General features: G+C 37.7%; 1 protein-coding gene across 1 annotated transcript in view; it reads left to right on the top strand.

The window, feature by feature from the left end:
- The first annotated feature begins 121 nt into the window (after positions 1–121).
- Positions 122–16,166, top strand: part of NHLRC2 (NHL repeat containing 2) — a 32,561-nt gene continuing 16,516 nt past the window's right edge. Inside the window, exons 1-5 of the mRNA XM_068198088.1 lie at positions 122–643; positions 2,616–2,768; positions 6,348–6,803; positions 9,139–9,260; positions 10,373–10,502. Coding sequence (XP_068054189.1) covers positions 481–643; positions 2,616–2,768; positions 6,348–6,803; positions 9,139–9,260; positions 10,373–10,502 — 1,024 coding nt within the window. The 5' untranslated portion in view covers positions 122–480. The remainder of the gene's footprint in view (positions 644–2,615; positions 2,769–6,347; positions 6,804–9,138; positions 9,261–10,372; positions 10,503–16,166) is intronic.

Below are 16,166 nucleotides of genomic sequence, written 5' to 3' on the forward strand. Positions count from 1 at the left end.
GTCCCGCGGCCGGCGCCTCCTCGGCCGTTTCCCGCCGCGGCCGCGCATTCGCTTCCGCAGGTTCGTCACCGCGGCTGTCGCTCAACTTCTCCTCTTCTCCATAGTATGCCCCCCAAAAAGAGCCCCAGATCCCACCGTTTAAAGTACTGGAGTCTGCTTTCGACTTTTTCCAGTGCTGCTCAATTTTTACATCTTAGAAACAGTAAAGCAGCCGGGCGGGAAACACGGGCTGTGTTGAATCTGCTGCGCGGGAATCTCCACCGTGCGCTCCCTTTGGGAATGTGCGGCTGTGGATACCAAGGATACGTAAAAACAGGGAAAAAGTGAGGAGGTCCGGCTTTAAGAGAGACGAGTTATCGCGTGTCTGCACTTTGTGCTTTATTTGCTTTTCCAGTCGCGGCGTTCCGCCCTGGCGCCGCGGGCGGTGCCGAATGTGCGGCGGTGAAGCGCCAGGCCGGTAAACAGCGGCCGGGCGAGGCGATGGCGGCGGGCGGGCTGGCGGGGCTCCTGCCCGCCCAGACACAGCTCGAGTACGCGCTGCTGGACGCCGACACTGCCCAAGAGAAGGAGAACCTGGTCTACCAGTACCTGAAGAAAATGGACAGCCGCGAGCGGGACCTGACGGTGCCCGAGCTCGGCGGAGGTGGGTGGCGCGGCCCGGGCGGGGCCGGGGGTCTCCCCGGCAGAGGCGGCGGAGCCCCAGCTCTCCCCGTGTGGGGTTTGCCGGGAGGTGCCGCTGCCTGCGAGGACCGGGCAGGGCCGGCCCCGTGAACCGCTGTTTAAATGGCACTTGTAGCCCCAGGAAATGTCACTCCTGGACGCACCAGGAGCGACGGGCGAGGCAAAAGAAGCCCTCTAGACATCTTCTCCCTGCTACTGGCTGCAAAATCACGTTCTGTAAAGCCTTTCTTCTAAATCTGTTCCTGTCTGTACTGTGTATTTATATTTGTCGCCTGTGGTCGCAGTGAGAACCCTACTAACTGTCCCTGCGTTCTCCTGAGCTCTCTTCCTTTCCCAGAGCATCCCTTAGGATGTTCCCCAGCTCTCTGCTCCAAGACTTACCCGCGCTTGTCAGTTTTCATGCCCCCGGTAATACAAACTGTGCTGGAGATGTCATTCGTCCTCCTGCGGTGGTTTGCCCCCTATGTCTCTCCTTGTGGCAAGGGGGAAATCAAAGGTTAAGCCTTGTAAGATCTTGCGAGTCTTGCTCAGGGTCTTTTTAACCTTTGAGAGGCTCCCTGCAGCTTTGGGAGCTCACATCATACCACAAGACATCTCAGGAGGTGAACTTTAGGGTTAAAATCACCCTGGGTGACTTTAAAATTCATATCATGGGAATGGATTACGGCTTTTAACCAGCGGAGCAAAAGGAATGCTCTCTGTCTAGATTTGGGGCCCTGAATTGAATTTTAGCTTTTGCCATTAGTATTGTTTCAGTGTTCTGTCAAGGCTTATTTTGTCCTCTAAAAAGAGGTCAAATAAGTAGCCAATATATATGAAAGGGAAAGAGTGAAAAGTGAAGAGGGAGAAATGCTGTAAAAGGGAAAGAGCGAAAAGGGAGAAGTGCTGTAAAATATATAAACTACCCTTTTCTTTTGAAAAGTGAAGAGCAAAGCTCCCACACTGTGGGAATAATGCATATACTTGAATTATTCTCATTATTCTCACCAAAGGTAAACATGCATGCGTCCATTTATATTTATAAATACATGGAGATAGAAAACAGCCCTTCTCTTAGTGAAACACAAAATAAGCCTCCTGCTGACTTGAGTAGGAATAACTTCTGGATCAGTAAGAACTTATTTTCTGAAACTGTCAAAGTGAAAGTTCAAAGACTAGTTAGCTTTGCATTTTTTCATAACTATCTTTTCCCTCTATAATTTTCAGAAATGCTAAGAGACAATACTGGCAGACTACATTTTAGGATATTTATTCCTTATCTTGATACCTCTGATGGGATCAAAAGAGGAAAGAATGTTTTCATGTCTCATGTCAAGTGGTTAAAATAAATGACCAGGTGTACTTTTGTGCATATCTGAAAAAGTTGTATTTCTTCCCATGTGACAGAATTGATACCTGTCATTTCAAACTTTGAAAAGCAAGATCAAACTTATAAGAACAAGAATATTCCAATGATCTCTGAAATCAGTTCTTAAGAAAACTGTTGGAAAAAATCAATGAGAGTTTAACACTTTTAAACTTTTAGGAGTCTTTATATGAGTTTTAAATAATTGATTGTTACCCAAATGGCATTGTTGGGGGTTGAATAATGTAGATAATGTTTTAAAATGTATGACTTTTTTTCTGAGGCTTACATGTTCTTTCAAGTTAAAAGCGCCTGTATAAAGATATAAACTACACTTTTATAATGCAGTGAATCTTACTAATATTATTTTAATTTACTAATTATGAAGAATTGCAGAACATAAGGATGAGTTGCATAAATAAAAATTTTTGTTTGCTTTTCTACCTGCATAAAAAGGGATGTCAAACTCTTTTTTTTTCTTTCTTTTTTTAAATTTTTTTTTAGGTTAAAAGTACCAGGAACATTGTGTGGTGTTGGTGCCATTCCCTACCCTTCCCCTAACTGGCTACCACTGTTCTCTGAATTCCAGATCTGCAATGGTTAAACACTGAAGGACCTATTTCTCTTCACAAAGACCTTTGTGGAAAAGTTGTGGTGTTGGATTTCTTCACTTACTGCTGCATCAATTGCTTGCACCTGCTGCCTGACCTCCATGCCTTAGAACACCAGTACTCTGATAAAGGTAAAAGTGCTTTGGCTGGCTTGGAATACAATTTCCTGGCACTGTTGCAGGCTGAGGAGCTGAGTCACTTTGTTGCTGGTTACTAAACTGCTGGCAGTATTTCAGGAGTGTCTAAAAATGTCTTCTAATCTTTTAAGTAGCCTAAAAAAGGTGACTGTGTGTACTTCCATCACATTTTTAAATGGGTTAAATAAAGTGTCTGTTGTGTCCGTGTAATTGGGCAAACAGGATATGTGCTTAAAGACCAAATCTGATACCTCTGTAAATAAGGTGACTTTCAAAAAGCTACTCAAGAATGTGAGATACAGGCTCAAAATTAATATAAGTAGGTAACTTTCTACCCTTGACTGAGGAACCAGCTCTGAGAAGAATATAGTAAGGGTGGTAGAGTGGATATAGATAGGTGGTAGAATAGGATATAGATTACTTTTTTTTCCCATTAGAACTGAAATAACAAAATATGTAAGCTTGATGTAGAATTTTTTTGCTATTGGCATCATGTTGTATACCATTAATAGCCCTATATTCTAGAGAGGGAATTATGGTCTTCAAAGTCACATCTGAAATGAGATCTGTCTCTCCCTCTGACTGAATAAAAATGCAGGGTAATTTCTGTTTAGAATGCAGTGTCTTGTCATGATGGCTTGTCAGAGATAAGCTGTAGTCTTACACAGAGCGTGTCAGCTACTCACTTATCTGGGATATTTTAATTGGCTGAACAGGGAGATGAAGAACAGTGTTACTTTCAGTCCTAAAATATTGTATTAAATACAGTATATATGTAGTAAATAAAATTACAATGTTTGAATCTCCATTGCTGTTTCTGATTGGTTTGAATTTTGGCAGTGTTTATTTTCTTGTGTTACCTTTTTCACAAGAGAAAGAAATATCTTTGAAATTTATGTTGTGCTTTAGATAGGTTACTTAGTACATCACAGAAGATTCAAGCTAATTTTTCTACCTTGGAAATCTTAGATATTTGCTTTGGAGAAATTTGAGATGCAGTGTAATGTTTCAAACAATAGGAACTTTGTCTTATAGGGAAAAACCTTCATGGCATTTTTTTGGGAGACTGTCAGTTTTAAGTGGAAGGTGAATGGCAAATGATAAGTGGACTGTTGTGGATCAGGCATGTAGGGAAGAAGGTCTAGATAAAGATTTTGGAAGATAATATTGGTATAAAATGAATAATACCTTTAAATGATAACTATTTTATAGTATACTGTGAGTGTAGTAATATAGCTGTCTGTTTTTTAATGCTAAGGTGTTAAATCAGGTGATAACAAAATACTCATTTTAACAACCTCACAACCTCTCCCCACAAGTTTTCATCTAAAAATGCTTGAATATCTTTATACTGGTGTAGAAGAGGCTGCAGCACTCTGAACTAAAGGTCCAGTTGGAGACATATTTTTTCCTTTGACTTGTACTAAACTTCTGTCACAGGAGTTACTACTTTGCTGATGCGTGATAAGTGATTTTTGTATTTGGACTACCCCTGTAAGTCTTCTTTGGATTTCAGCTATCCTGTTCCTGTAGAAACTGGAGTGAGAAAAGATGCTTGGGGTGAAAGTGGAGGTAAAAGGCAAGAAGAACAGGTGTGTGGAACATTAATCTTAACTTTAAGCCATTAGGAAGCAAAGGATAGCTGTCGGATGCAGGAAGAGGTTAAGGTGATTGATAGTTCAAACAAAAAGGAAAATACATTGGGTTTTTTTTCACTGTAGATCTCCCTTTTGGTTCTTTTTTGCTGTTTTAGTGTCTTGATTGTCAACCCTTTCAGGATTATTTAATTTCTCTTTGCTGTGCTACATGTCTCAATCTTTACATTACAGTAGTATGTATAAATATACAGGGCAGTAAGGGTGGTGGGTTTTTAAGCCATGGAAGAGTTTTTCAGTACATGGTCTTATATCAGTGTGCATCTTCTTCACCCAAGGCAAATGAGATTTACTAATTACTAGGAGAAAGGGAAGGGGAGAGTTGTTGACTTGAGAAGGTTGAGAAAGAGAAAAGTTGAAAGAACAAAACATCTTGCTTGAGCAAAGCATGTGTCTCGTAATGCATTTGGATCTTCAGTCTCTTGTTTGAATACTTGGAGGTATATTGCCTATTTTTTCTTAGTTACAAGAACAAACTTTGATCTAATTGATGTGCATTGTGTACATACATACTCTGCTGACTTTGTTTTAATGTGGTTCAAATGCCCTTACATGGAGCATGTTGAAACTTCAGCTGTGTGATCACCAAACAAGAGAAATTTAAACAAAGGAGGCTATTAGGTTAGGGTGATCCTAAATCATTGTAAATATTATAGTACATGTGCCATAGTTCTGTTGTCTGGAACTTCAGGAGATCTGTTTCAAAATGAAGACTGCTTTCCATAGGATTGAATGTCACCCAGCATCTTTATCTGATATGCTCTCGCTGCTATCTTCAGTGGTGCTATTTCTGTATTTCAAGTGGCATTCAGAAAGTTATTTTAAACCCCAGTGCATATTCAGTTCATGTTATCAGCAGTCCAGAAATTACTTCTATAAGAGGAAGTACTTTTTAATATTCAGAAATAGCTTGGCATAAATCCAGTGTTGTACTCTGCTGTAATCCTTCAAACAAAGTGTTTTAAATGGAGTGTATATTGTTATAGTGTTTTAAATTGAATGTATATAACGTTTTCCTCATGAGGGGATGTTTTACCTTACTTGTGCTGTTCAGTTGTTGACTACAGAATTGTCTTTCTAGCTTTAATGATGTTTTTGAAGCACAGAGACAAGCACTGGTGCTGATCCCTTTACAGTTAAAATATTTGACCTGCTGTTTGGACTTCAGCAGTTAATGACTGTACCACTTCAGCTGTCTGATACTGCAACATTCTGTTCCAATGGAGCTGATAAGACTGTATCAGTTATAGTGGATTTTTAAGTTTTTAGTTGTGAAATTGATATATTCAAGCCTGCCTTGTTTGTAATGAGTATTGTTTGTCATTTTGTCATAGTTGTCAGTGCTGCCATTTTTATTTGAAATACAGAATACTGTATTGATTTCGGAGGCCTATTCATTATATCTTTTACTGTTTATCTAGAAGTAGTTATGTCCAGGTAATTCTGTTATTTTTGTGGCTTCTAGTTAACTGTGAAAAAGAATTTTCTAAAACATTATGTTTGTGTGTAGGAATCAGAAGACAAACAGGTGTCCTAAGTATTTTAAAAAAACCCAAAGTATCAGTTGAACAGCTACAGCTTACCCACAATTATTTTGAAAGTATTTTCAAAAGTATTTTCATAGCTTAGTATATAGATGTTCAGGAATTGAGAACAAGTCGTGTCAGCCAGCTGGGGAGGTAATGGTCCTAAAATTTGGTAATTTTACCTAAGTGTTATTTCTGAGTTTCTGTATTTTCTATACATAACTATCTATATTCCTACTGGGATGTAATTGCTTTCTGTTTGTTCAAATCCTCTCTCATTCTGGGAAGCAGTCAGTCAGATTATGAGACACGTGTGGTTCATTTTTCCTTTTCTTTTTTTTTTTATTATTATTCAAATACATTTCAGTGCACAACTTCATTTTTCTTTGCAGATGGTCTTGTTATTGTTGGTGTCCATTCAGCAAAATTCCCAAATGAAAAAGTTCTGGATAACATTAAAAGTGCTGTTCTGAGATACAATATTGTCCACCCTGTAGTAAATGATGCAGATGCAACACTCTGGCATGAGCTGGAAGTGTCCTGCTGGCCAACTCTGGTTATTCTTGGGCCTCGTGGAAATATGCTGTTTTCTCTTGTTGGAGAGGGACACAGAGAGAAATTGTTTTTATTTACTTCTATAACACTGAAATTCTACAAGGAAAGAGGACAAATCAACGATAACAACATTGGAATAAAGCTGTACAAAGACTCCCTTCCACCTTCTCCTCTGCTGTTTCCTGGCAAAGTGGCTGTAGATGATTCAGGAGGAAGGTTGGTCATAGCAGACACTGGACATCACAGGATTTTGGTTACTCGTAAAAATGGACAAATTCTACACACTATTGGAGGTAAGGACATATATGTAAGTTTATTATAGCAATTTCAATTTAGAAGTAGAGTGTTTGCTGTGCCTCCTGGGCTGATTCTTTTCCTACAGGACCTGGCAGTTTGTAAGCATTGCCAGAATTTTGTTTTGTACTAAAATCACCTTTACTCAATTTGAGGGGATAAGGTGTAAGACCATCAGTGGGAGACTGTTAATGCAATTGTCAGAGATACCTAATTGGTTTTCATTCCTTCATTGACTAAAGTTCATGTTTTCATGTGATGTCCAGTATGAATTACAAAAATGCATTTTGTATTCCTCTGAAGGAGTTGCAAATGGTTTTAGATATAAAGGATGTACATCTACATCAAGCAGCAAGGCAGGGAAAAGACCAGAGACTGTAATGCCTCCCTTTCCAATAGAAGTGAATTTTGGGTTGTGGTGGTGGTGTTGTGGGGAGAGGTTTTTCATGTGTGTTTTTTGTTTGGTTATTGAATTTTTTCAATGGAAGAACATTCTTGTTTAGGATCTCCTCTGGTTTCAAAAGCAGAGGAGAATTACTAAGAGCAGTGGCATTCCAGTAAGGACATAGGCACCTGAGAATGCTGTTGCCTTAGTACATATAAAAAGACCTGTCTTCTCATCAAATCTGAGATGATAATGTATAAACAAGTTATGAAAAGAGTGAAAATATTTTAAATTTAGTTACATTTGTTACAAAGTTTATATAAGTTACATTTAAGCTTTAGAAAACTAACATCAGTAGTTGTTTTTTGTGAAATAACGATGTGCTTTACAATGCAAATGAAGACTGTTTGCACACGCTTTGTATGATTTACTGTTTCACAATGAAATTGTTCTGTTTTTAAACTTATTAAAATGGTCAGTTACATCTTAGTGCAGCAAGGATGTAACTGTTAGGACAACCAAAATAGACAGATTTAGGAAGCATTTGAATCCTCAGATTATTGAAAATAGCGGTTTGTTTATGTCTCAGAATCAGGACCTGTGTGCTCATGTGTCCTGTATTACTTAGTCTGGAATTGACTAATGCCTGCCCCAGGGCAGGATCCTACAAATCTCATAAAAATACTCTTCTGTTTAAAGAAAGGTGGAAAAATTCTCTTGCTATTTGAAGTAACACTGCATTGTCTAGACAGGCTATTTATCCAAGTTAGCCTGATTTGTCATTAAGGCATTAGCCTAAATGCTTTTCTCCTCTAGGATGTGCAAACAGAATTTCTTACAACAAATAAGAGAGAATTTGATTTCTGCTTGATACGTGAGAGGAAGTCTCTGCCTACAAGCTACCCTTTAGTGTTCTGGGACAGTCATTAAACAGGAATTCAGGAGTGTCCTGAGCTCTAAACTGGTACCCTCCTTCCTGTGGCATTGTGTGCTGTTCCCTTCCCTGGGAATGTGCACCCTGACACTTAAAAGGGGAGCTGCTGGAATCTGAAACACCAGTACTTCAGTTCTGTGTGTCTGATAAGGTCTGAATTGATTTCTGACAGGAGGTTGTAAAAGTTTGTGTATTTCAGTGACTCAGTTAAACGATTCAGTGGGCAGAAAATAATGTAATGAAGTTGATAATGCAGTAATAAATGTGGGCATGCACAAAGGTTGAAATTGTTATTTGCGTCATAAATCATGGTACGCATGTAACTCATACCTAAATGTCTTCTGCTGACACATCCTGCTAATGCACTTTAAATGCTACCACCTCTGAAGTACAGTGCTTACCTTCAGATTATTATGTTCCTTTCTATTTCCTGACTCTTGTATGCAGAAGAATGTCACTCTATCATTCTTAGTGTTCTTTTGTGTAATTAGTTCCATATAATCTTTTTCCTAATTAGTTTTCTTAATGAGAAAATGTTGCTAATCAAATACTAATTTCATCTGTGGTTACACCAAAATCTAAACCAATGATATGGAGTTGAGCTTTGGATTTTTTTTTCCTACTGGCTTGCTTTGATGTAGTCAAGAATAAAAAAAAAAACATATTTTTTTATTTTTGTCTTCCATTGTTGCTATTGTCTTTTAGACAATTTAGAGCCCTATTAGGACTCCTCTAGAACAATTTAGAACCCTATTAAGACTCCTCTTTAAAATATGAGCTTAAAAAAGCAGAGAACTTGTGCAGAATGAGTTCAGAGCTTAATAGCACCAGGCTATTTTGATTACAATAGCACAATGACTAAAATGAGACTACACCAAATAGTAATAATATAAAACGTACAAGGTGCTGTGAAAGCAGTTCCTGGAATATGTAATTCTCCTAGTATGTATGCACTTTATTTTTAAAGTTAGTTTTTTCAAAAATTACTTTTGAGTTTACTGTGTTTTATTTATAGGTCCAAACAGTGGAAGGAGAGATGGAGGATTTTCAGAGGCAGCTTTCAACTCACCACAAGGAATCGCTATAAAAAATAATGTTATTTATGTAGCTGATACAGAAAATCACCTAATTAGAAAGGTAAATTTTCCATAAGGAAATTCAAAGTTGAATCTTTTATACTGTATTCTGCTTTCACAGATGAACATTTCCACCACATGAATTATTCTCCAAATAACATCAGAAAGGAAATTTGGTCCACTATCTTATAAAGAAATACTGTTTTGCAGGGTTTTTTAAGGGTTACATATACTTTTGTGCTTCCTTTCAAATGCAGAAAAGGTGATCTACTCCTTATAGCATAACAGGGTTTTGGTTTTGGTTTGGTTTTATTCCCTAGTCACTCTTACTTTCCTGTTTTGAGAAACATCTATTCTTAGTTCTGGAAGCAAAAACTGGTTTTGTTTCACTCCCAGTAGTATCAGATTCTTATCTAAAGTTATTGTAGTGCTATGGTGCAGTGAATATCCAAACTTCCGTTGAGCGTTTGGGTCTCTCAAATGCAGGTAAGTGCCCTAGTACCAGAATTGGCTGCAAGTGTATTCTTTTTGATTAAACACTTGCAAAGTTTTAGCATGTAGGAATTGGATCTTACATTAGGTTAGGTCAAATTTAGGATAATCAGAAGGTAAGTTTGGTGATGCAGTATAATATTGCCTTATTATTTAAAGTGTTTTGTGCATCTCAGAATATCTTGGACTTGAGTTCTCACCAATATCCCATTTATGATAAGAGGAGGTGTACCCTTAATGCATCTGAAGTGCCTTTGTACATCTTATTTGATACAGAGATGGGAAATACTGTTGCAGTATGTGAGTTTTTATGTCATATTCCTCTATGAGTTTAAAATTTAAAAACCACATCCATTTTTATCTAAGTATTTATCCAGAAATTTGTGATGCTTTCTTCTACAGCTGTCGAGCAAACGCTGACAGAGCATTGTTAATTTTTGTTGCACATGGACTGGAGTTCCACGTACATGGTTTTCATGCTGCCTGCTGCTTCCCCACCCCCATACTCCCTGTCATTAGCAAGCATTGTGGTAAAATTCATTTCCCTAAAAAAAACCAAAAAAGTAAATGCCTGATATTTGTTAGGATTTCTCTGGTTTTGACATCTGTCTCAAATTATTTGTAATTTGGTCTCAAGTTAGTTTCATACACTCATTTAATGTGTCATTTTGCTTCACATAGATTGACCTGGAGTTGCAGATGGTGACCACTGTTGCAGGCATTGGGGTACAAGGTGTTGATAAGGAAGGTGGAGCAAAAGGAGAAGAGCAGCCTATCAGCTCTCCGTGGGATGTGGTCTTGGGAAGTTCAAGTACTGTATCAGTTGAGCTTTAACATCTCATATTTACACATGTGACTTTTTGCTAAATGTTTTCCTGTTTTGGTATTAATCTGAGAAGAAGTAAAGATTTACTGTAAAACTGAGTCTAAAACACAATAGTTTCTATTGCAAATGGTAACTGCAGCTGTGCTTTGGATCCTGAAATGTTACTTGGTGGAAGAAAAATTCTTTTGCATCAATTTATGTAGTTAATGGATCCAAACACAGAAGGAAATAATGATTGCTTTTGTTAGGCCAGTGCCTTAAGCCAGGATCACTTAAGAAGCAGGTACATTTTACAGGAAGTGAGTATTATCCAGAAGTTCCTTTCCTTGACTATACAGACATGTCCAACCATTTGTAAATATTTGAGTTTAGGAAATAAAAATCATTTTATTGGAGGCCTCTGTTTATTCCTGTTTAGGTGACATAAAATCATTAGGCTCAAGACCTCTATAGAGTCAGTCAGACAGGAGAGGAATACCTTAGCACAAATAAATCTTTGCATAACAGGTTGCAAGAATCACCTTCTGAGGATTTAAGTAGCTTTCTTTCCCAAATCATTTAACACACACCTGAGCCTGGCATCTCATAGCTGCCATGTTTTCGGCTGTTACTGACTGTGGGTTGAAACACAATTTTCTCACGTTTCCATTTCAGTCTAATTTAGAAGTTGCAGATGCCAGTTTATGTACAATGCTTTGATGTGGCATAAAACCCTTAGGTTTGTATTTCAGACATGAAAAATTGACTTCCAGTATTGGAATTTGTTTTCTCTGCAAAAGGACGGGGTATGGAAGGAGCATGATTTATTTCTAATATCTTGAAATTAGAGGTGCTTTGCAAGTTTAGTAACATTTTACTGACATGGAAGCATTTTTTAAAATCTTGTGTCAGTTATGAGGGAGGAAAATACACTGAAATATGAGAGAGCGTAGAATCACAGAATGATTTGGGTTAGAGGGGACTTTAAAGACCATTTTTTCTGCCATGGACAGGGACATCTTCCATTAGACCAGGTTGCTCAAAGTCTCATCCAGCTTGGTCTTTAACAATTCCAGGGATGGGGCATCCACAGCCTTCCTGGGCAACCAGTGCCAATTCCTCACCATCCTCACAGTCAAGAATTTCTTCCTACTTTCTAATGTAAATCTGCCCTCTGTTAGTTTAAAGCCATTTCCCCTTGTCCTATCACTGCATGCCCTTATCAAAAGTTCCTCTCCAGTTCTTGTTTAGCCCCTTTATGTATTGGAAGGTGCTCTAAGGTCTCCCCAGAGTCTTCTCCAGTCTGAACAGCTCAACTCTCTCAGCCTTTCTCCATAGCAGAGGTGCTGCTCCAGCTCTCAAATCATCCTTGTGGCCTCCTCTGGCCTTGGTCCAACAGGTTCATGAAGCTGCTTCAGAAATGCTCGTAGTGTAGAATCTTCTGGTACAAATATGTTGTCAGTGTAGACAGAGTACAACCAGCAGCCTTGAGTACTTGGTTGAGCAACTGGGATGTGTTTTCAGATTTAACACTTCTATTAACATGTCTTGTGCAACAAAAAAGCACCTTTTCTCAAAGGTCTGGTCAGCAGCCCTTACAATCTGTGTTAAGCATATGGAATCCTACTTGGAAGGGCAAGGAGAAGCACCTGAAAGAGAATCTCACAAGATGTGGACTACTGCTAAAGCAGGCACGAGTTTTACTGAATTTTGTACAATCTGATTTTCCTTTTGTGAACCAGGAGACTTGTGTGGCTAGATGGTGTTGTTTTCAAGAGATCTTGAACCAGAAAGCTGATCTCTGTGGGATATTATTGCAGAGCTGTTTCACAGATCAGCAAAGAGGAGGCTAATAACTGATCAGTGCTTCAGAAACTTGAGCTGGTTAACAGAATTATTCAAAGTATCCTATAATTTTACTTTTAATTTTTCATGATGCTTTGTTCTGCTTCTGTCAGTAATTAAATATATGATTATATTTTTTTTAGTTTTGAGAGCTCTGCTTGTTAAATGTTAATTGATATGATAATTGTTATCAACATGAACATAGTATTTACTGAGTTAGTCACCTGTAGAGAATTAGTCATCTGTACTGTTCAACACTGCTGAATTTTAATAAGCATTTGCATAGAAATCAGATCTTCTGAATGCACTTTATACAGACTGGTGCAGCTTTTTTCATATTCAATTAGAATCTACTAGTGAGTTGGCTATTTAGATTGTCACAAAATATAATAAAAGCTGTCGGTTAAGCAGAGATTAAATCAATTAAAAATTTTTTTGAGAGAGAGGTTAATAAGCCTAATAGATAAAATGGGGGAAAATATAAATTACTGTAAGAGCAGTAAATTCTAAAGTTCTTTAGAAAACTACAGCCGGAGAGTGTTGTAAAAATGGAGAGTTATACTGAATGGAATGTTAACAGGAATCTGTCTCAGAACATGAGGAGCAGGGCTGCAGTGCATGTCTAGCATGCATTTTTTTCTTTAAGTTTGTTAAGTTCTTCTTTAAGTTTGTTACCAGACATCAAAATAGTTTGTCAGAAATGCAGCAGGGTTTGCCAAGGGTGCATTGTTGGGTTGCAAATTGCAAAATTGAGTTGCAACTTGCTTGAGCATAGTGGGATCTTCTGCTACTCTGCAGTATAACATCGAGTGCATTTGTGCCTCTCAGAGTGCTGTCCTACAAGCTTATACCCTGTTGTCAGAATATTAAAACTGGTCTGCCAGTGTCCGTTTAGGCACTTGGATGGGCGAAGAAATTTATGAGAGTTTCAAAAATTACTTATCTCTTTCTGTGCAAGTTGCAGGAGTTAACATGCACTTCAACAAATGTAGGGTCATTATTACAAATATTAAAAGTTTGATTTTTGTATTAACTGGTGTGGCATGTGGGAAGTAACACCATACCTTCCCATTTTCTTTAGATCTATGTAGCTTAAAATCTGCAGTTTCAGAAGATAGATTTATAGTTGTTTATTTAAATATGGATTGTACAGTTTTTAAACAAGTGATACTTCTGGGAGTTTCCTTTCAGTGTCCAAAGCTGTGCAAGCCAGAACATGAAAGGGAGAAAAAGGAAGTTGAAATGTTTAAGCAAGTTATGTACTAAACTAGATAGTATTAAACAGCTTAGGCTGACCTTTTTCAAAGTCTCAAAGGAGAAAGATGGAGAGAAAAGTTTTTCCTCTACCATTGACATTTCTTGAGTTTACTCCTATATATGATTTAGAGTGTGTATTGACCAATTGAAAAAATTATTTTTTCTTTAAAACCTTAATATGTAGGTGGTTGAGAAATGGAAAATACTGAGAAAAACTTTGAGGGCGTAGATAAGTTAATATTCAGAACTGATACTATGTAGTGTTCTTTTAAGTATCCACATAGTATTTTCCTAAGTAGGCTTTTGTTGTCCTCTTCTATACAGATGCTGAAATCTGAGACAGAGATTAAGTAAGTGTGAAAAACCATTTAAACCAAATTTGGCACAAATGTCTACCTTTGAGGCAGGGGAGTTAATGGAGACGAAACAGATGGTAGGATTCAGACAGAGTATTCTTCCTTGTCATCTTTTTTATTTCTTTAGTTGTGGCCACTGAGCTTGTTTTTTACCCTCCTGTTAAAATTCTTGAATGAACTCCATGGATTAAATTCTGGCTTTGCTGAGGTTGGTGCTGAAATTTGCATTGATATAGATTGTGTGGGAAGTAGAAGAGGAGGGACAGCAGCTTAAAAATACATTACAAAATTACTGTGTGTTTTTTTAGCTTTCTCTGTTGTGCCCTTCTATTTTTATTTAGTGGGTGTTGAAAGCAAGTGATACTTTAATGCACAGTTGATTTGAGCATGAAATGTTCTTGATAGCTGCATTCTTGCTGGAAGGAGCAGGACAATGACCTGCGCTTGGTGACATAACTGTGTGTTTCACATTCCAGAATCTGGTCTTAAACTGCATGATTGGAATCTATATATAGAAACCCCCAAGTACAGTACTGACCATGCTTTCAGTAAATTTGTTGGAATTTTTTACATCAATTTAAGTATTATGTAGATATGATTTAAGTGAAAGTACAGTACCTTATCATACTGGTGCAATTTTTATAGCCCTTAAAAGGCAAAAGTATGTAAGATATTTTTCATCCTTCTCTGTGTTTCTGCTAGAGGGTTATTTGGTACCACTGCATTCCAGAGCAAACACTTTTTTTTCCTGTACTACTTATGGTGATTCTTTCATAATGTAAAAAAAAAAAAAACCTAAAAACCACTTAAGCAGTAAGTAATTAGCATTTCCTGCCTGAGCTCAGATCATACATGAAGTGTTTATGTCTGAACTGTCTGTATCTTGAAGGGATGCTTTCTTCTATATGTCACCATTTTTCCTTGTAATCTGGTCTCATTCTGTCATTGAGGCTGTAGCTATCACTGTCCTGTGGAAGGAATTTTCCTGGGTAATAGCTGAAAAGAAAAGAGTTGCTTTTGCTGTCATCAGGCTTTAATTTGGAATCATTTTTCTGGACAAAGCAAAACTAGAATTCTTCCAAAGATACGTTGCAAATGTGTTATCACTTCATGAGGTAGCAATGTGGATTTACTTTGAATGCAAAAGGCCTGCTCATCTCTTTAGCAGTTTCCTGTGCAAAGTAGAAGCTCAAAGATAACCCGTTTGGCTTTGCCATTTTACAAGTTTAGTTCCACAGAAAATCATGGTAAGAGACATCACTGACACAAAACTGCACTGTCTTTATTTTCTTCTTGAACTGGATCCTAAATTACTTGTAAATAGCCATTATTTTTTATTTTAGATTCTTGGAATTTCAAAGAAGAAGTAACTTTCATTAAAGAGGGGGGTGAAGTAAAGTGAAGGTTTTATTCCCGTGTAAGAACTGTTTTAGGTGAAAAAGTCTTTGGAGAAATAAGAAATTAGGAAGTTACAGGGTAGGATTGCAGTGAAGCAGGACCTTACCCAGTCTTATTTTGGGTTTATGAGTATTACTGAATAGTAATAGTAACAAAATTGATTAGTATTTCACATGTTCATTATATAAACAGTTTAAGAAATGAGGTAATTATGTCAATATTTTGGTATAAACATGCCTGTGACATACAAAGGCTGAAGTCTTGAGGTAAGGATATAATGGGAGTAGTGACTGAATATTCAACAGTAATCTTACTCAATTTAGTTTGACAGACACTTTTCCAAGCTGGACTTCTCTATGTCTTGACAAAATGCATATTGACAGTGATTAGTTTCTGCAGTAAAAAAGAAGCAGTTGGCTTAGCAGAGTTGCCATCCTGACTGGTGTCAAACTTAGAATTGTTTTGAAGTCCATGACTTGAAACTGCCTTCTGTAAAAAAAATATTACATTTGTACATGGAGTGATGGATCTCATTCTCTTTGTTCCACAGTCTATAGTCTGATTCTATTAATTAAATTTATGTTCACAATAAAGAAGCTTAAACTACAAATCAGATTTCTGGAGAATAGTTGGCATGTCAGCTCTTAATTTCAGATGCCAAACTGCTGAAAATACACATCTTAGTGAGTCTTAGAGAGGCTTTGCCAGGCATGCTGGGGTCAGAAGGAGACACATTTCTTAGCTGTTACCATTTGAGGCTGGAAGTGCTTTTGAATATGGAGTGCAGGTGTTGGAAGTAGAGGGAGACTGTGGT

Source organism: Anomalospiza imberbis, chromosome 8 (assembly GCF_031753505.1).
Source record: "Anomalospiza imberbis isolate Cuckoo-Finch-1a 21T00152 chromosome 8, ASM3175350v1, whole genome shotgun sequence".
Classification (NCBI taxonomy): domain Eukaryota; kingdom Metazoa; phylum Chordata; class Aves; order Passeriformes; family Viduidae; genus Anomalospiza; species Anomalospiza imberbis.